Source organism: Sorex fumeus, unplaced genomic scaffold (assembly GCF_029834395.1).
Source record: "Sorex fumeus unplaced genomic scaffold, SorFum_2.1 ptg000029l, whole genome shotgun sequence".
Taxonomy (NCBI): domain Eukaryota; kingdom Metazoa; phylum Chordata; class Mammalia; order Eulipotyphla; family Soricidae; genus Sorex; species Sorex fumeus.
Window position 1 is genome coordinate 6,027,717 of NW_026606086.1, and position 20,080 is coordinate 6,047,796.

The window sequence follows — 20,080 nt, forward strand, 5'->3', positions numbered from 1 at the left end:
CTCAGCTAGAGCAGAGACACCCGCCGGACGCAGACATGGGCTGTCTGTGGCTCCCGGGCACAGTCTGGGGGCGGGGGGGCCCTGACTGGTCTCTAGCCAGCCCGGGGGTTTGTCTGTGTGCGTTCCAGAGCTCGGTGCGTCTGGCCTGGTCTGGGGGACAGGCAGGGGAGAGCCCGTCATGCCGTGTCCCTTCTCTCCCTTCCAGTGGGAGTCGCGCGTGACTCTGTACGAGCGGGACTTCGAGAGAATCTCAACTGTGGTCCGGAAGGAAGTGATCCGTTTTGAGGTGAGGAAGGGCCCTGCCTCTCAGCCCGCATTCACCGGTCTCAGTCGTGACCTGGTTCAGGGGTGCCCGCGCCTTGCAGGTGTGAACTGGCATGTGTTCCTGAGACGCAGGGCACTGTCCTGTACTTCAGGGTCACACCTGTCCTGTTTGCTCTCGCCCACTGAGAGCCGTGGGTCTGGCTGCAGGGGCTTCTGATGGGGAGTGACCTGCTCCAGCGGCCACTCTCCCCCTCGGAGGCTGCTCGGCCTTAGCAGTAGCCACCACCCGCCACCACCCACCCCTGCCATTTCCCCACCCCTCGGCCTGTCAAGAGGCACAGAGCCGTTGTGTGGTTGCTGAGTGCAGTGTTCTCTCTCCTAGAAAGAGAAGTCCAAGGATTTCAAAAACAACGTGATCAAGTACCTTGAGACCCTCTTGTCCTCACAGCAGCAGGTACATGGCTCCCGTGGCCCACGAGGGAGGGGGTAGGACAACAGCTGTCCCCAGAGGTCACCCACTACCTTTGAGGAGGGAGCTTGGGGCCCATGGCAGCCCGGGCCCCCTCCCCTGCCCTGTGCTGGTCCCGGGAGTGCACTGAGGGCCCTGCTCACTGTCCCTGCTTCCTTGCAGCTGGCCAAGTACTGGGAAGCCTTCCTGCCAGAGGCTAAGGCCATCTCCTAATGACCAGAGACGCCAGAGCCACCTGCCCGACGCTGCCTTTTTATACACTCTGTCTTCCTCCGCCGGAGCCCAGTGACCGTCCTCTGGACCCCTCCACCCCCCGCGACTGTGCCATCCCTGCCACCCTTAACTGTTCCGTAGCTTCCACATATATTTTCTTACCTGAGAGAATAGTTTCTTGCTTTAAAGCAAAAGACCTCCAGTAGGTGGTGGAATTATGGGCTGGGTGGACTATGATATAAATATATAAATACAAATGTATATTTTTCAGGATGTGGTTAGGAACTGGGAATAACGTTTTCTGTTACTCCTGATGGTGCCATGAAAAGATTATGTAATAAAATCTTTAAAAATCAGGTCATGTGATTGGAATGGTGATGTCTGCTTCAGGCTGGGAGCAGGGGGTCAGGATCCTGATGGGGAAGGTTCTCCGACAGCATTTCAGGCCTCGCCGTGGTGCTGCTTCTCAGCTGCCCTTCCGGAGGGACACCTGCGTCTGTGTGATTCTGATTCTAGCTTCTCGAGGGAAGGAATTCATCCTCGCTTTTCTTTTTTTTTTTTTTAAAATTGAACCACCGTGAATTACAGAATTTCAAAGATATTTATAATTCTTTCAGGCATATATTATTCCACCACCAACCCCTTCACCAGTGCCTACTACCCTCCACCAATGTCCTCACTTTCCGTGCTGTCCCCAGCCCTGCTCTGTGGCAGGCCCTTCCCCTCCCCACTGTCCTCGTGTTCCCCTCCCTCACTCCTCCCCTCCCCCAGTGCCAAGCTTCCCTCTGAAGGTCAGTTGTCCTGCTCTTTGTTTCTGTTGCCATCAGGCCTTTCATGTTCTTGCAAAATTTCTCTATATCTCACATATGAGATCATTCATTCCGAGTCTCCCTCTGGCTGATTTCATTCACCATGATGCTCTCCAGAGCTATTCGTGTTGCGGCAAATTGCATGGCTTTATCTTTCCCTGAGGCCTAAGGAAGAGTTGCTGTCTGAGCAGGGGGGACCAGCAGACACCCTGATGTCTGCTAGCTGAGGGCGGCGGTGGCGGGGTTGTCTGCATTCTCCTTTCTGCTGTGGCCACAGCCACTCCAGGACTGGGCGTTGCAGTGGGGTGAGGCTGGCAGACCACCCACCCGGGGAGCCCTGCCATCCCCACCCCCAACCCCAGAGATGCTTCACCTCTGGCTGCTCCTACACCTGCTCTGGAGGTGCTTTGAGTTGGCTTGGGAGGGAAGGACAGCCAGTGGAGGGATAGCTGATATTCATGCAACTGAGGTGGCTTGAGGTGAAGGGACAGCCAATGTCCACCCGGTTGAGGTGACTCAAGAGGTTAGAGGAAGGGGCTGGAGTGGTAGCACAGTGGGTAGGGCGTTTGCCTGGCATGCGGCCGACCCAGGTTCAATTCCCAGCATCCCATATGGTCCCCCAAGCAACACTCATAGTAATTCCTGAGTGCATGAGCCAGGAGTAATCCCTGTGCGTTGCCGGGTGTGACCCAAAAACAAAAAAAAAGAGGTGGAGGGACTGCCAAAGTCCACCCAGCTGAGGTAATTCAGGGTAGAGGGACAGCTGATGTCCACCCAAATGAAGTGGTTTGGGATGGAGAGACAGCCAGTGTCCACCCAGCCCTTGCGCCTTCTGGGTTGCCAAGGCCAGCAATGTTTTTGAGGTTGAGTCTCCTTCACGACAGCTCCCGCTGTTCCTCCTCTGGTTTGGTCCCTTTCATCTGTGTGCCGCCCTTGCTCGCTCTGGTGATGAACACAGGACATCTTGTATCGTGCCTTTATTTTCCAGAGCATAGTGTTTTTCTCTGTTGTCATGTTTAAACTCCACAGTGGCAGGGAGACCACCTCGGAGAGAGTGCTTTCCTTGCAGGGGGCCTGGATTCAGTCCTTGCCGTCAGAGCCCCCCTAGCTGGAATGAGCCAACGTCAGCAGCTGGGGTCCAGTAGTGGGAGAGAAGGAAATGACTGAAATAGACCCAGGAAAAGGCAGCCAATCCCTAGCTGCCCCTGCCGGAAGGTCCCTAACCGCCTGAGGCCCACCAATCAGGGAATGGGTCTGTTGGCAGTTGGGGTTCGATGTATAAAAGGAGCCCGAAATGGACTCGCTTGCTTTCTGGGGAGACAGCCTGATCGATTGATCAATCAGTATCTGGATTCTGTGCTTGGCGCAAAATAAAGCTCTGCTGAATCCCGTTTGTTCCTCATTCCTTAGATCGCTCGTTCCTTAGATAACGGACCCAGACACTTGCCATTACAGGTCCCCGAGCACTGCGAAGTTTCACCTCTGAGCATCACCAGATATGGCTCACAAATTAAACAAAACCAAAACTCCTATAGAGTAACTACCATAAGAATTCTAAGTCATTCCTTCTTGTTGGAATTTTTAAAAAAAATTTTTATTAATGAAACACCATGAGGTACAGTTATAGACTTAAAAATTTTTGTGCTTGGGTTTCAGTTATACAATGATCAAGTACCCATCCCTCCACCAGTGCCCATCCTCCACCACCACGGGTCCCAGCATCCCTCCCACCCCCCATCCCCCCCGTCCCACCCTGCCTCTGTGGCAGGGCATTCCCCCTTGTTCTGTCTCTCTTCTTTTGGGTACTGTGTTTTGCAAGAGATGCATTGAGTGGCAATCATGTTTGGTCTATAGTCTACTTTCAGCATGCTTCTCCCACCCTGGGAGGATCCTCACAACACCCTTTATTTGGTGCTAATCTTCTCTGTATCGTTCCAATTTTAGTATATGTGCTGCCGAAGCAAGCACTCTTGTTGGATTTTTGGTTTGTTTGATAGCTTTTAAAATTTTAATAGAATTTCAGATTGATAGAAAAAGGTAGAGGACTACTAGAAAGAACTTCCCTATTTTCTTTTTACCAGGTATTTACATTTTACCCCATTTGCCATAATTTACTTTTACTTACATTTACATGCTGTAGTGTCTGAATTATTTGGCAAGTAAGTTACACACGTATGCCTTCATGCTTTTCCTTACGAGCAGGGCCGTGTTCCCATAACTCTATCTGTAAGTGGAGTTTTCAACACCTGTCCTGTTCTAGTCGAGACACACAGGTATGGTCATGGTAGTCACCGGGGCTCCGTGTGCTTGCAGCTCACCAGATGCCACTCTTCCTACCTATGGGTCTTAGTACTGGGTCTACTGTCATGATGTGTCCACTCGCCTGGCTGTACTGTGGCCGGAACATCCTTCTGGTGCTGGGGATGTAGCCAGCAGTGCACTAGGTCAGAAAGCTCAGCTGCATGGCCATGCATTTATAGGCACATTGCATGGCTTCATCTTTTCTGACAGCTGCATAGAATTCCATTGTGTACATGTGCCACAGTTTCTTTATTCATGCATCTGTTCTTGGTCACTCAGGTTGTTTCCAGATTCTGGCAATGGTGAACAGTGCTAGAGTGAACATAGGAGTGCAGATGGTGTTTCTGCTCTGTGTTTTTGGGCCCCCTGGTATATTCCCAGAAGTGGACATGTAGAGTATCATACTGAATGAAATGAGTCAGGAGAAGGACAGATATAGAATGACGGCATTCATTTGTGGCATGTGTGTGTGTGTGTGTGTGTGTATATATATATATATATATATATATATATATATATATATTACGGTCACAGTCCTCCCATTGTTCATCGATTTGCTTGAGCTGGCCCATTGTGAGACTTGTTACTGTGTTTGGCATATCGAATACGTCACGGGGAGCTTGCCAGGCTCTGCCTTGCAGGTGAGATACTCTCGGTAGCTTGCCGGGCTCTCCAAGAGGGGCGAAGGAATCGAACTCAGGTCAGCCATGTTGGCTACATGTAAGGCAAACGCTCTACCCACTGTGCTATATCGCTCCAGCCCATATATATATGCACATGCCTCAGGCAACCACAAGCGAACATCCGAACTGGCAAAACAGTGCAGAGAAGCCATCAAGGATGACCTCAAAAACAGGAGAGCAGCAGTACTGGTAGATGCGGCAGAAGCTGGGAAAAGCATTCGTAATGCCCGCCTGTCCTTCACCAACTACAAAACCAAGATGACTGCCCTCCGACATCACGATGGATCTATCACATCTTCCAGAAGGGCAATGGAGAAGATTATTCATGACTTCTACTCAGATCTCTTTAATAGCCACGTCCACTTGCCCACATACCACATACCACATGATGGATATGTCGTTCCCAATGTTCTCCCTTCCGAAATCCAACATGCCATCTCATCGGTAAAGAAACAAAGAGCACCTGGCCCAGACAAGATCAGACCTGAACACCTGAAGAACTTACCATCAGTACTCATCAATACATTGGCTCGGCTCTTCACATGCTACCTGTCTGAATGCAAGGTTCCATCCCAATGGAAAACCAGCAGGACTGTACTACTATACGAGAAGGGAGACATCCACGACATTGGCAACTATCGCCCAATCTGCCTATTGTCTGTCATCTACAAACTATTCACTCGAGTCATCCTGAATAGGATTAGCAGAACACTAGATGAAGGACAACCATGTGAACAAGTCGGATTCCGAAAAGGATTCAGTACCATCGACCATATCCACATGATTACTAAGCTCATTGAGGTTTCTCGGGAGTTCAAGATGCCGCTCTGTCTAACGTTCATTGATTTAAAGAAGGCCTTTGATTCTGTTGAGACGGAAGCGGTCATGGAAGCCCTAGCCAATCAGGGCGTACAAACTCAATACATCAGGATCCTTCGTGAGCTCTATTGCGGATTCACTACCAAGATCTCACCATTCTACAAAGAAGTAATCATCCATATCAAGAGAGGGGTTCGGCAGGGTGATACCATTTCACCAAAACTCTTCAGTGCCACCCTCAAGAACATCATGCGATGACTGGAATGGGAAAGCATGGGAGTGAAGATAGATGGTCGGCAACTACACCAACTTCGCTTTGCTGATCGTTCTAATAACACCAAACATCAGCCAAGCGGCACAAATGCTGAACGACTTTAACCGTGAATGTGGAAAGGTTGGACTACAGCTGAATCTTAAGAAGACAATGTTTATGAGAAACAGCCTTGTTCCTGACGCTCCATTCACTCTCAACGGAACCACCATCTCCGAATGCAACAGTTATCTATACCTAGGTCGAGAAATCAACATGATGAATGACCTGGCACCTGAGTTGCGCAGGAGGAAGAGAGCGGCTTGGAATGCCTTCAAGAACGTTGAAGAAATAACTAAAAGGACAAAGAACCTCCAGCTACGAGCACATCTCTTTGATTCCACTGTTCTTCCTGCATTAACATATGCCTCAGAGACCTGGGCCCTACGAAAACAAGATGAGAACGCTATTCAGGTCTCTCAAAGAGGAATCGAAAGAGCTATGCTTGGAATATCACGATTCACTCAAATGAGAGATAGAATCCGGAGTTCTGATCTTCGTCAACGCTCAAGAATCAGGGACGCTGTCTCATTTGCCAAGACATCAAAAATCAGATGGGCTGGACACGTAATGAGGTTTACAGACAACCGCTGGACTAGAGCCATTACTGATTGGATTCCACGGGACATCAAAAGATCACGTGGACGCCCACCTACAAGATGGTCAGACTTCTTCGTCAAGACCCTGAATGATCGGTTTGAGGCTCTGCATGTTCCTAGAACGAACAGATACCATTGGGCTACGCTAGCACACAACCGGGATGAATGGAGACGTTACTGGCACCTGCTCGAGTAAATCGATGAATAACGGGGATTAAGTGATTAAGTGATAAGTGATATATATAGTGATATATATATAGAAGTGATATATATATGTGATATATATATATATATATATATATATATTAGAAGACTAATGTCCATGGCCAGGGAAAACGGGTTAGGAGGACTGGTGGTTAGTGGTTGGATCTAACCACAAGTGTGTGTGGGACTGAGGGTAGATAAGATAGAGAAGAGGCTGGAATGACAATAATAGCTGGGAATGATAATGCTGGACAAGATCAATCTGAGGGTTAAAAGTAGGTAAGGGATATTCTTGATAACCTTTCAGTATCACTATTGCAAACCACAATACCCAAAAGGGGGAGGGGGGGAGGGAGGGAGGGAAGGAGGGAGAGAGAGAGAGAGAGAGAGAGAGAGAGAGAGAGAGAAGAAAGCCATAGAGGCAGGCGGGTGGGGGGTGGTGGGGGAGGATGGGAGGGAAACTGGGGACACCGGTGCTGGGAAATGTACACTGGTGGAGCGATGGGTGTTGGAATATTGTGTGACAGAAATCCGATCATGAGCAGCTTTGTAAGGGTCTCTCTCACAGTGATTCCATAAAGTTTTTTTTTAAAGCTCAGCTGCCAGGATCCTGCCTAGTGCATGCGGGAACTGGGGATCTGAACCAGTGACCACCCGCTGGCAAGGCAGGGCTCCAAGTCCCTTCAGGCCCCTGTCTTATGTTGATTGGCTTGTGATTTATCCACCTGCCCTCGAGGTTACTGCCCATGTGACAAGTGGTGGCATCCCACGTGTTCGTAGACATTTGTGCTGTGGCGCTCAGCAGACTCACACAGGGTCATGGTGGCCCCTGGAATCCTTGTGCTGTGAGGTCAAATGTTCCAGGTGGCAGCCTCCAGGTGTGTCCTCAGGTATATGAGGGACGAGCAGTGGGCCTCCTGGCCTGTGGCCATGGGCTTGCGAGATACTGAGCTACGTATTTCAGGGTTTTTTTTTGTTTGTTTGTTTGTTTTTGTTTGTTTGTTTTGAGTCCCAACTGGTGATGCCCGTGGGTTGTTCAGTGGATCCTGAGAAACCACCCAGTGTCAGAGACAGACAGCGGAGTGCCTGGAGCCCGGCAGCCCTGGTAGCCACACCCACCTGGCTGAGGAGGGACTGGAGTTTCATGCATGCCTGGGTGCTGCCGGATCCCAGGGTCTGTAGAGCACAATCAGTACAGGCGTGAATGCAGTTTGATTTGGGCATACAACCCAGTGCTCAGATCTTCGTTCTGGCTCTGTGCTCAGAGGTCACAGGGCTGAGGGGACCGTTTGGGATGCAGGGGGTAGTACCTGGGTTGGCTGCATGCAAGGCAAGCACCCTCCCTGCTGCACTATCACTTGAGGCCCCCCAAACAGAATCATTGTGACCCCTCGCTTTAGCTGTCCTTCCCTTTGCGAGAGCTTGCTTTGGTCGAAGTCTGACGGGCTGCCTGAAGGTCTGGCGCATGTCCTGTCAGGGCTGGCCAGGGGGTGAGCCCGGCCGGAGGGTGCTCACTTCAGGTATGGCTGCACAAGAATGGACACTCTGACCGGAGGCTCTTGCACGGAATGGCACCCTGTGACAAGCCCCAGCGCTCAGCATGTCAGAGGGCTCTGTGGGCTGGGAGGTGCTGGCAGCCCTGAAGTTGAGTCTGTTGGGGTCAGCTGAAAGGGCACCCCACTGGGTGTCCCTCAGGATGGCTGCCCCCTGCCCCAGTGGGGGCCAGTACTGGGCCACCGCCACTCAGCAGTGATACAGGACAGGGGGTGCTCTGGAAGGCCTCTGCTCCCTCTTGCACATGTTTGTCATTTTCTGTCCAATACCAGCTTCCCACACTTGCTGACCCCTTTCCTTGCTCATCCTCTGCTTCTTCCCAACACGTGCACATACAAATATATACATGTGCACATACATGCACACATACATGTGCACATAACACACACATGCACACATATATGGATGCACACACATGCACACATGCACACATACACTCACGCACACACGCATGCCCAGGGGAAGTGCTCCTGAGCTCTGGGGTTGCCAACTTTTCTACCCCGTGCACCACTGAATTGCATTTCTCTGCAGTGGATTTTCACATGGCGAGAAGAGTTCAGAGACAGTGACTGGCCCCGAGGCTGTGGGGAGAGAAGTGTGGGCGAGATTCCTTCCTATGATTGAATGACTGGGTGAGGCAGGGCAGCTCGGGTGCAGGGCTGACCAGCTTGAGTGATTTCAGCATATTCATCACAGAGACTGTCCCTAGTGGCTGGTATCTGGCCCTCGAGTGACTGGGCGGATGGACAGTGAATAGAGCAGAACTTCTTAAATGTTGTCCATGTGTGACTCTTTAAAGCCAATAAATTCTTACATGACCCCGGGTATAAAAGTATTTTAAATTGGTATCCAAATCAAACACATAATCATAAAGAATTATATTTTAGAACAACATTTAAAAAATTTATATGGCTCTCTGTCACTGTCATTATCCTCCCGTTGTTCATCGATTTGCTCGAGCGGGCCCAGTAACATTGTGAGACTTGTTACTGTGTTTGGCATATCGAATACATCACGGGTAGCTTGCCAGGCTTTGCTGTGCGGGCGAGATACTCTCAGTAGCTTGCCAGGCTTCCGAGTGGAGCAGAAGAATCGAACCCTGCTCGGCCAGACTGGCTCCGCATAAGGCAAACGCCCTACTGCTGTGCTATCACTCCAGCCCATGTGGATCCATATGGGGCTATAATCTATAGTTTAAGAAACCAGCACCTAGAGTGTGAGGAAATGATAGTGGAAGTGGTTGGAAATGTGAATGGCACTGACTAATCAAGATGGGGAATTGAAACTGACAGGATTCTAGTTAGGGCCTCAAAACTGAGAGAAGTGCAATGCTTATAAAAACTATACTACCTAGGGAAGTAGTATCAAGGGAAGCTGTGGGATCAATCCCTAGAGCACGCGTGTGCACGCAGGCACACACACACACACACACACACATACCCCTCACACACCTCACACTCAAACGCGCGCGCGCGCGCACACACACACACACACACCTGTATTATAAGAATCCATTGGAACAGCAATCTGTTCTGACATGTATTCTGTAGAACTGCCTAGAACCCTCCCCCAATCTCATGTTCACCCACAACTCTGGATCAGTTGGGTATTTGGTATTAGGATCTTAGAAGATGCAGTGAACAGGGTATTATATTGTAATGGGCCCTAGAGACAATGACTTGGTGTCCTTTTAGGAAACAGGACAGACGCAGAGAGGCCAGGCCACATGACGACAGAGCAGAAACTGACTGATGGAGCTGCAACCTTAGGACCACCAGGGCTGGAACCATAGTGCAGTGCGTGGGTGGGATAGGGGAAGCATTTGTCTTGCATGCAGCCAACTAGGATTCCGCCCCCAGCACTACATATGGACCCCCTAAGCTCTGCCAGGGGTGATCCCTGAGCACCAGGAGTAATGCCTGACCACTGACAGGTGTGACTCCAAATTCAGCAATTTTTTTTTTTAAAGATTTCCATCTTGTGGGTAGAAACTCTAAAGTGGAATTGCTGGGTTTTACGGTAGCTCAATTTTAAGTTTACTGAAAATTCTCCATACTGTTTGTTCTCCATAGGGTTTGAACAACCAAACGTAAAAGCACACGTGTGACCAAATGTAAAAGATGCTGTCAGAATGGCAGTCTGGGGCTGGGCAGTGGGGTAGGAGAGGGACCTGGTGGAGAAAAGTTGGTACTGGTGGTAGGATTGGTGATGGACTATTGTACATCAAAAACCCAACTAGAAAATAATCATGTAACTCGTGGTGCTTTAATTTAGATTTTGTTTTGTTTGAGGGTCACACCCGGCAATGCACAGGGGTTACTCCTGGCTCTACACTCATGAATCACCCCTGGCAGTGCTTGGTTGGGTACCATATGGGATGCCGGGAGTCAAACTGGGTCATCCACATGCAAGGCAAGGACCCTACCTGCTGCACTATCTTTCCAGCCCAATTCACAGTGCTTTAACAAAATAAAATTGGGGAGGAGGAAGAAAAAAATTTCTAGGGGTTCGATTCCCAGCATCCCATCTGGTTCCCTGAACAGCACCAGAAGTAATTCCTGAGTGCAGAGCCAGGAGTAAGCCCCCGGTGTGACACAAGAAAGAAGGCAAAAAAGAAAGAAAGAGAAAGGAAGGAAGGAAGGAAGGAAGGAAGGAAGGAAGGAAGGGAGGGTGGGAGGAAAAAAGAAAGAAAGAAAGAAAAAGAAAGAAAGAAAGGAAGGAAGAAAGGAAGGAAGGAAGGAAGAAAGAAAAGCAAGCAAGCTAGACGTGATGTCTCAGGTAAAAAGAATTAAGATGTGAGAGTTTCTGCACCACCAGCCAAGCGTCCACAACCTCCACCACTGTCCCTATGTCACTTCTGGTCATGATTCCCTCCCATGCCTCCCTCAGTGTTTGGTAATGTTGTATTCAAAGGTTGAGTGTCTGTCATTGTTGGGTGTTGTTTTTCCCTTGTTTTGTTTCCCTTTATTCTACAGGCGAGAACATCTTGTGTTTGTTCTTCTCCCTCGGACTCAACCTCACTGAGCATGTCCTCCGTCTCCATCCATACTGCAATGAACTGCATGATTTTTTCTCTTCTTAGAGCTGCCTTTATGTATGTAGATCACAGTTCTTTATCCATTTACTTCTTGGTGGACATTTAGGTAGTTTTCACATCCTGGTTATTGTACTAAGTGCTGCAATGAACACTGGTGTGCGTGTATCTTTTGGAATGCTTTTGTGTTTGGGGGGCTGGAGCGATAGCACAGCATGTAGGACCTTTGCCTTGCATGCGGCCAACCTGGGTTCGATTCCTCCGTCCGTCTTGGAGAGCCTGGTAGGCTACCGAGAGTATCCCGCCTGCACAGCAGAGCCTGGCAAGCTACCTGTGACGTATTCCATGTGTCAAACACAATAACAAGAAGTCTCACAATGGAGATGTTACTGGTGCCCACTCAAGCAAATCCATGAACATGGAAAGACAGTGCAGTGCTACAGTGTTTTTTTGGGGCGGGGGGTTTGCTTTTTGGGTCACACTCAGCGATGCTCAGGGGTTACTCCTGGCGGTGCTCGGGGGACCATATGGGATGCTGGGAATCGAACCTATGTTGGCCATGTTGGCTGCGTGCAAGGCAAACGCCCTACCCGCTCCAGCACCTACGGTGTGTTTTTGAGGTATATATAAAGAAGGCCTATCTTCGTCCTTTGGGAATTCTATTAGTTTTTTTGTTTGTTTGTGTGTGTATGTGTCTGTGTGTTTTAAAAAATCCCCATGTCTGGGGCCGGAGTGATAGTACAGTGGATAGGGTGTTTGCCTTGCACATGGCCAACCTGGGTTTGATCCCCGGCATCCCAGATGATCTCCCAAGCACTTCCAGGAGTAATACCTGAGTGCAGAGCCAGGAGTAACCCCTGAGCATCGCTGGGTGTGACCCAAAAAGCAAAAAAAAAAAAAAAAGAAATCCCCATGTCCATAAAAATCTCATAAAAGCTGAACCAGATGACATTCCTACCTATAGTGAATGAGTTTTTTTTAAAAAAAAAAATACCACCCCCTCCCACACCACCCCACCCCTCGACACTGATTTCTAAACTTTTTGATATGTACCATTCTCTGGTGTGAGAATGTTGTTCTCATTGTTTTGATTTGCAATTCCCTGATAGTAAGTGACATGAGCACTTTTTCATATGTCTCCCGGCCATTCCTATGCCACCTTTGCTGCCTCTTCTGCAGCAAACTCGGTCTGTGTCCCACAAGACTCTGCACTCTTGGAAATTTATCCTTACTGCAGGGTACTAGCCCTAGCTTCAAAACTCTTCCTTCTATGTCCTGGGTGGAAAATTCCAACAGGCTAGAACATCTCCCCACTCCCCACCCACAAAAGAGCCAGGGCAAACTGCTGGACATTTATCCTCAGCACCTGCCTGGTAACAACCACAAGGGAAGCTCTACTTCAGACAGTAGGTGAAGGAAGTCTATTGCATGACCTTGGGGTGAACCCATGTCACCTGAACCAGGATTCCACATTATCTTTCCTGGGAAGGTGAAGACAGAGTGTTTTTACTTATTTTGACTTCAGAACCACATTGGCTTATACTTCTTTCATCACTCAGGAAACTCAAACTTTGTGTGTGGAGATATGATATTGTGATTTAAAAGAAATGTGTGTGTGTGTGTACATACACACTCATATTGGACCTTTGGTTCCTGTGATAAAGGTGTCTTGCCATGTCAATAAAGGCATCATTAGGAAAATGCCTGAGCATGAGTGGATTTCCAGGGGAACCAACTTGAATAGCTAGTTTAGATTTTTCTACCAGTGTCTCATGTGATGTGGCACCTGAGTGCTTCCTCAGATCCATTACACATTAGATTTTGGTTTAATTTCTGGGTTGTTGCACATTCTGAAACCTTTTGTTGCTGCCAAACTTTTCATGACCCTACACTGTTACATGACTCCATGTGGGGCTGCAACCCACAGTTTAAGAAGTGCCAGAGGGGGCTGGAGCTATAGTACAGTGGTTAGGGCACTGGCTTTTTGCATGCGGCAGAGATGATCCTCTGAGCACAACCAGGAGTAATTCCTGAGTGCAGAGGCAGGAGTAACCCCTGGGCATTGCTGGGTGTGATCCCCCCAACCCTGAAACAAAAGTGCTAGAGGATGGGACTCTCCAACCTGTCTCTTGATCTCCAGGGAAGGGAGAAGGGCTGGCGGTTAGAGTTGATTTTTTTCAATTGTATTTTCATAAAGTTATTCATAATAATTTATTACATCCAATATTTCAACGCCAATCCCACCACCATTACACCTTACCACCACCATTATTTTGAATTTTCCCACTACCACCCAAGCCTGCTCCCATTTTGTGTTGCTTGTTAGGAATATTTTGATCAAGATCTGTTGCCTTCTACCTTACACCCCAGCAAATGTTGTGTGTTACTCTTGGTATCTGGCATACAATAGGAGATATTGCTTCATAAATTCTAAAATTTCAAATGGGTTGCTGGAGCTGGAGTTAAATTTTTAACTGGATGGTCATTTGGGGGTCCGAAAGCATCACTGCAGCTCTCTTGCGAGTCTTGCGAGATTTATTTGTGAGTCTCTGGATCATGGATCATGGCTGTTAATGTGTTTATGTGGCACACAGAGGCAGTTTGTGGGTGTGACTGCCAGGGACCTGGAAGCTCAGGGAGATTGGAGTAGGGGACTCATTCCTGACTCCTTGCAAACCTGAAGATTTCAGTCACAGTCCCTCAGACCTGGCTTTTTCAGTGGATTAATACTCACATGTGGGGTGTTTGGGACAGGCCTGTGAAGGGCTGCCACAAGCATGGTGATGATTAGGCTCTGGAGGTTTGCAGCTGCCAGGGTTCTTTGGGGGCAGGCAGGGGGACACACCTGCCTCCCTCTGTGGTTCCCCAATGAAGTCAGCCTGCCTCAGGGTTAGGGAACATCTCTTTAGTGTGTTGCTTCTAATGATTAGAGTTTGGTTGCCAATGACCCTTGAATTAATCAATCACACCCACATAATGAACTTCCACAAAAGTCAAATACTGCTGTCTTCAGGAACTTTTTGGAGAACTTGTGAAGATTCTGGGGAGAATGCTAAGCCGGGACAGAGCTAGAAGTTCTATCTTCCTCCTCTGCATGTTTTCTTATGACTGTGGATTGATCTAAAGCAGCGGTCTTCAACCAATGGTCCACAATCCAGTGCTGTCTGCAGGTGTAGAAAGTTGAAAACCATTGGTCTACTCTGCCTAGCTTCTAACTGTTGGTCCATGAGTCTGTATGCAATGTTTTTGGTTGTTTTTGTTTTGTATTTTGACATGAAGTTGAAGAATTGTTGGAATATACTCCAAATATTTTAGGCTTAATATAGGTTTTCCCTTTCCCCCTTGCCATGAGGAACTCAGGTTTATTGCAGTGCTCTGGAGGCACTTTCATTCCATTGTGTTTATCTGCAAACTCTTCCCTATGCTCTCCTACCCAACCAGTTAATCAGCTTTTCTCCTAATCAGAATCTGTTAATTATTTGTAAGGTCAGATCCTTCTAGGACACTGGAATTGTATTGTAAGTTAATATTGCCTTTTTCCTCTCTGTATGTTTTTTGAATAGTTTACTTTAAAGCGATGTCCTTTTTTGTATAGATACAGGAAGACCGTTAATATTATGCTTTGTAACTTAGGATTCAATTGGCTCTGAATATTATTCACTCCCGGGCATCTGCTTTCTCGACTTAAGCCTTAGTTGCCCTTGGTTCCTAATATCCCAAAAGCAGGGTCCCTATGAGGCACTGAATGGACTCAGGGTAAGCTACCCTGGCATCGAAATGGGCCAGGCCAAAGTGCCACGATTCTTAACTGTAAGTTAAGAGTTTGATCATAGACAAATGCTGTCATGATCCAAAAGTAACAATGGGACTAGGACCCTGCTAGGGATAGGAAAGACTATCTGGCCTGAGCACTGTAGTCTGAGATCGAGATGGCCCTAGGAGAGCAATCCTATAAGCTTAAAGTATTTCTTACTGTATCCATACAAAATGATTTATATTACGTATGCTTATATGTTTGTTGGACAAGGAGAGGAGAAACACACCCAGGGGATTCCATTCTAGGGTGGGTCGTCCTGCTGAGAGAGTATCTGTCCTAGAAGCTGCTTTTCCCTAGGGAAAGAACTTTACCCCTATTGATTGTGACCACACCTATGTGTAAGCCCCAACACTTCATGCGTTGGGATATAACTAGACTGTTAGAGTGGGCTGGGGGATCAGGATCCAGACTCCAGAAGGAGAAGGAGAAAGGGGATCCAGATCCAGATTCCAGAGTGAGAAGGAGAATGAAGGGGGATCAAGGAGGAGAATGAAGTAGCACGGGGGAGGAAGAAGCAGGAGGAGAATCAGAGGAGAATGGAGATGGGAATGGAATAAACTGCAACTAAGACCAGCCAGCCTGGCCCTCGTTTCCTTCCTTCGCCTGCCCATTGCCATCGACCTCCCCAGGGTGGGGGAACCAGCATGGGACTACCAAACGCGGGCAGCGGGGAGAGATAGAGCCGCCGCAGCTGTCTTTTTGAGTTTACACAAAGAATGATGATCTAAAAGCTACTTCCTTGAGTTCTCAACTATGTTCATTAATTGAACCTGACAAGGTTCAACCAGGGGGTAATTGGGCATGTAATGGGCCGAAGTCTGAGGCTATAGGAACCTCTGATCTTTAGCTGGTTGGACAGAAACAAAAATGACAATGTGGAGCTTTTTGCCAGCAGCTGATAGAGAGGATGGTCTTGGGAACCGACACTGTCTCTTGCTCAGGCTCTGTGCTCAGGAGTAACACCTGGTGCTCAGGGAACCACTTGGGATCCTAGGAATTGAACCTGGGTAGGCCACATGGAAGGAAAGTGACCTACACACTGTAATATCACTCTGGCCCTATTAGTTGAATTCCTGAGTACCCACAATCCAAGTTGTTGGTGTGCAAATTTCCTGCCCCTTTCCCCTAATTAAACCAGATAAATGAAAGCCCCATTTTATAGAAATGTCAGTTTTCATCACATGCTAACAAATTACTAATACTAATTAAATGAAAACTATTTACATGATAGGCAGTGACTGAAATTACAGATATTAAGTATGCTTTACACTGAACATAAACTGTTGGGATTGAGGTACAAGACACCACCAACTGTGCAGGTTGGAGTTCTCACCTCCAGTTACAAGTTTTTCATTTCATACTTCCATTGGACTTTTCACTGGGTAATCAAGCTCAGTGGCCAAAGTCTTCCTGTCACCATTTCCCCTCTCCAGTCCTGCCACTTTTCAACCAAAAACCTGCATACAATTCTCTGGAGATAGTACAGCAGGTAAGGTGCTGGCCTTGCCAACAATCAACCCAGGTTCAATACCCAGCATCATTACGATTTCCTGAGCTGCGTCAGAGTGATTCTGGAGCATGAAATAAAGAGTAATCCCTGAGGACAGCTGGTCAAAAAAAAATGAAAGAAATCAGCATTACTCTCACTAAAGCTTCTTTTAAAGGCTCAACAATAAAAACAGTATGGCACTTATTTATCAACCGACAGTGTGATCAAAGAAACAGATGAAAGTTCAAAAATATAAAGGAATAAATGAAAGAAGTGGAGTTTCAAATAGATAGTAAGGGTGAATTAATCAACCAGATGGTATGTGGACCTGTGGAATAAAGACAGTGACACAGGGACCATTCTATATATCAAGGTAAAACCAAAATTTCTTGAAAATAGGGGGGGAAAATTAGGAAATTTCCACATCACTCCATCAATAAAATCCCTGCGTCCAGAAATACAACAGTTGACTGATAGACACAATTCTATTCAGGAATCTGACTGTTAGGTCAGAGTAATAGTATAGCAAGTAGGGCTTTCATCTTGCATGCAACAGACCCAGATTCAATCCCCGGCACCCCATATGGTTCCTCAGCACCGCCAGAACTAATCCGAGTACAGAGCCAGGAGTCAACGCTGAAGATCGCAGGATGTGGCACCCAAATAGAACAAAACCCTAAAAACTAATAAAGAAATTATAACTAAGGGCAGGAGGTAGTGTAGCATCTCTTGCATGCAGTCAACCTGGGTTCTATCCCTGACACTGCATATGGTCATCTGAGCACTGTCAGGAATGATCCTCAAATGCAGGGCCAAGAGACGGACTTGAGCACAGCTCAAAATAAAAACAGAAAGAAAAAAAAAAGAAATTTGATTGAAAAAACACAAGGGTGGGGCTGGAGCCATGTGGTAGGCTGCTGGCCTGGCACTCAGCCAAGCTGGGTTCTATCCCTGACATCCCATATGGTTCCCTGAATTTGCCAAGAGTGATATCTGAGTGCAGGAACTTGCCAGAAGTGACCTCTGAATGCAGAGCCAGGAGCAACCCGAGCATCACCAGGTCTGGCCAAAATTCCAAAAGAGAAAAAAGTAAAAATACGAGGTTACTATAGCTTTCACTGTGTTTACGAAACTAGCAATTATTCAGTGCAGTTTAATGCAATGCATTTATTTTAAAATATTCTAAAACCATCATAAGAAAAATTACAAGACAAACTATAAATATTTACATCTCATAATAAGAACACAGAACTAATTTCTGCCAGACTCAAAGATAAATCCTAGGAAAAATTGCTAAAAAAATATCAACAACCCAGCAGGAAGTCAAAACAAATGCAGAGTCCCACGCAGGAAATGCAATTAGCCTTTCAATAAATTAAAAAGAGGCTTACTCTCATTGCTGGGAAGATAGTTTTAAAAAACAAGAACAACAAAAATGCAAAAGCCTTTGCCTAGAGTTTCCTTGAAAATTTAGCTCAGATCTTTAGTTTATGGTTCAAAACCCGCTGAGGGAGGCCTATCTACTGGTGTTTTTTTGTTTGCTTTTTTAAAAATTTAATATTTCTATGGAATCACCATGAAGTACACAGTTACAAAGTTGTACATGATTGGACCCAGTCATATAACACCCGTCTCTTCAGTGTACATTTCCCCACCACCAATATCCCCCAGTTTCCCTCCTGTCCCACCCCCGCCCCTGTGGCAGGCACTTTTCTTCTCCCCTCCCCCACCCCCCTTTTGGACATTATGGTTTGCAAAATAGGTACTGAAAGGTTATCGTGTTTGTCACCTTACCTATTTTCAGCACTCAATTCTTGTTTAGAGTGATCATTTCTAGAAATAATTGTCACAGTGGTACCTTCTCTAGCCTAACTGACTCTTCCCCCCGCCTCTCCCCACTTGTGGCAAGCTTCCAACCAAGGACCAGTCCTCCTGGCCCCCGTTTTTTCTGTCCTTGGGTATTAGTCTCATACTATTTTTCTTTTTACATTCCACAAATGAGTGGAATCATTCTGTCTTCCCTCTGACTTATTACACTCAGCATGATACTCTCCATGTCCATCCATTTATAAGCAAATTTCATGACTTCATTTTTCCTGGTTGTGTATTATTCCGTTGTGTAGATGTACCACAGTTTCTTTATGCAGTCACCTGTCCTCAAGCATTAAGGTTTCCAGATTCTCACTATTTTGAATAGTGCTCAGTGAACATAAATGTCCAGAGGCTTTACTGCTGTGGGGTTTTGGGTTCCCAGGGTATATTCCCAGAAGTGGTATTGCTGGGTCGTATGAAAGCTCAATTCCTAGTTTTTTGAGGAATGCCCATATTATTTTCCAAAGGGGCTGGACCTGCCAGCATTCCCACAACGATGAATGAGAGTCCCTTTCGCCCAGCATCTGCGCCACCACTGGTTTTCTTATTCTTTTTGATAGGTGCCAGTCTTTATGGTATGTGATTTGATTTGCATCTCCCTAATGATCAGCGATGGAGAGCATTTTTTTTCATGTGCCTTTTGGCTATTCATATTTTTTCTTTGAGAAAGATTCTGTTCTTTTTCCCCCCCCATATTTTGATAGGGTTGAATTTTTTTTTCTTGTAACAGTCTATCAGTGTCTTAAATATCTTTGATATTAACCGCTTATCAGATGGGTATTGGGTAACAATTTTTCCCATTCCGTGGGCTGTCTTTGTTATCTTGGTCACCTCTTTTGAGGCACAGCTGTCCCATTCATTTATCTTTGCTTCAGCTTGGCCAGTATTGTTTCATCTTTGAAAATACCGTTAGCTTCAGTTGACATGGAGTGTTCTGCCTACATTTTTCTCCATGTACCTTATGGATTCAGGTCCGATATTGAGGTCTTTAATCCTTTTTAAGCCTTTTTGCATGACATAGAGGTCTGTGTTCATTTTTTGCATGTAGCTGCCCAGTTTTTTAGCACCACTTGTTGAAGGTGCTTTCTTAGCTCCACTTCCTATTGCTCCTTTATCAAAGATTAAATGATCATATATTTGAGAGTCTATGTCAGGATACTCTATTGTTTGTTTGTGGGTCTGTCTTTAGTCCAATATCATGCTATTTCAATTACTACTGCTTTGTAGTACAGTTTGAAGTTGGGGAAGGTGATGCCTCTCATCTTCTTTCCCCAAGGATTGCTTTAGCTATTCATGGGGGTTTACTGTTTATTGAATTTCAGGAACTTTTGATCTATTTCTTTGAAAAATGTCATGGGTATCCTTAGAGGCATTGCATTGAATCTGTATAATACTTTGGAGAGTATTGCCATTTTGACAATGTTAATCCTCCTGATCCATGAGCAGGGGATACTTGTCCATTTCCCCATGTCCTCTTTTATTTTTTTCTAATTTTTTAAAAATTTTATTGAATCACCATGAGATAGTTACAAAACTTTCATGTTTGAGATTCAGCCATACTATGATTGAACCCATACCCATCCTCCACCAGTGCTTATTTTCTACCACTAATGTCCCCAGTATCCCCCACCCCTCATCCCAGT

At 46.8% G+C, this 20,080-nt stretch overlaps 1 protein-coding gene and 1 pseudogene across 1 annotated transcript in view; one reads left to right on the forward strand and one right to left on the reverse strand.

The window, feature by feature from the left end:
• The window catches only part of SNX1 (sorting nexin 1), a 34,561-nt gene extending 33,259 nt beyond the window's left edge, over positions 1–1,302 (forward strand). Inside the window, exons 13-15 of the mRNA XM_056115470.1 lie at positions 206–286; positions 647–718; positions 896–1,302. Coding sequence (XP_055971445.1) covers positions 206–286; positions 647–718; positions 896–946 — 204 coding nt within the window. The 3' untranslated portion in view covers positions 947–1,302. The remainder of the gene's footprint in view (positions 1–205; positions 287–646; positions 719–895) is intronic.
• A 2,365-nt stretch (positions 1,303–3,667) lies between these two features.
• LOC130024989 (uncharacterized) lies at positions 3,668–3,723 on the reverse strand (annotated as a pseudogene).
• Positions 3,724–20,080: the final 16,357 nt, after the last annotated feature.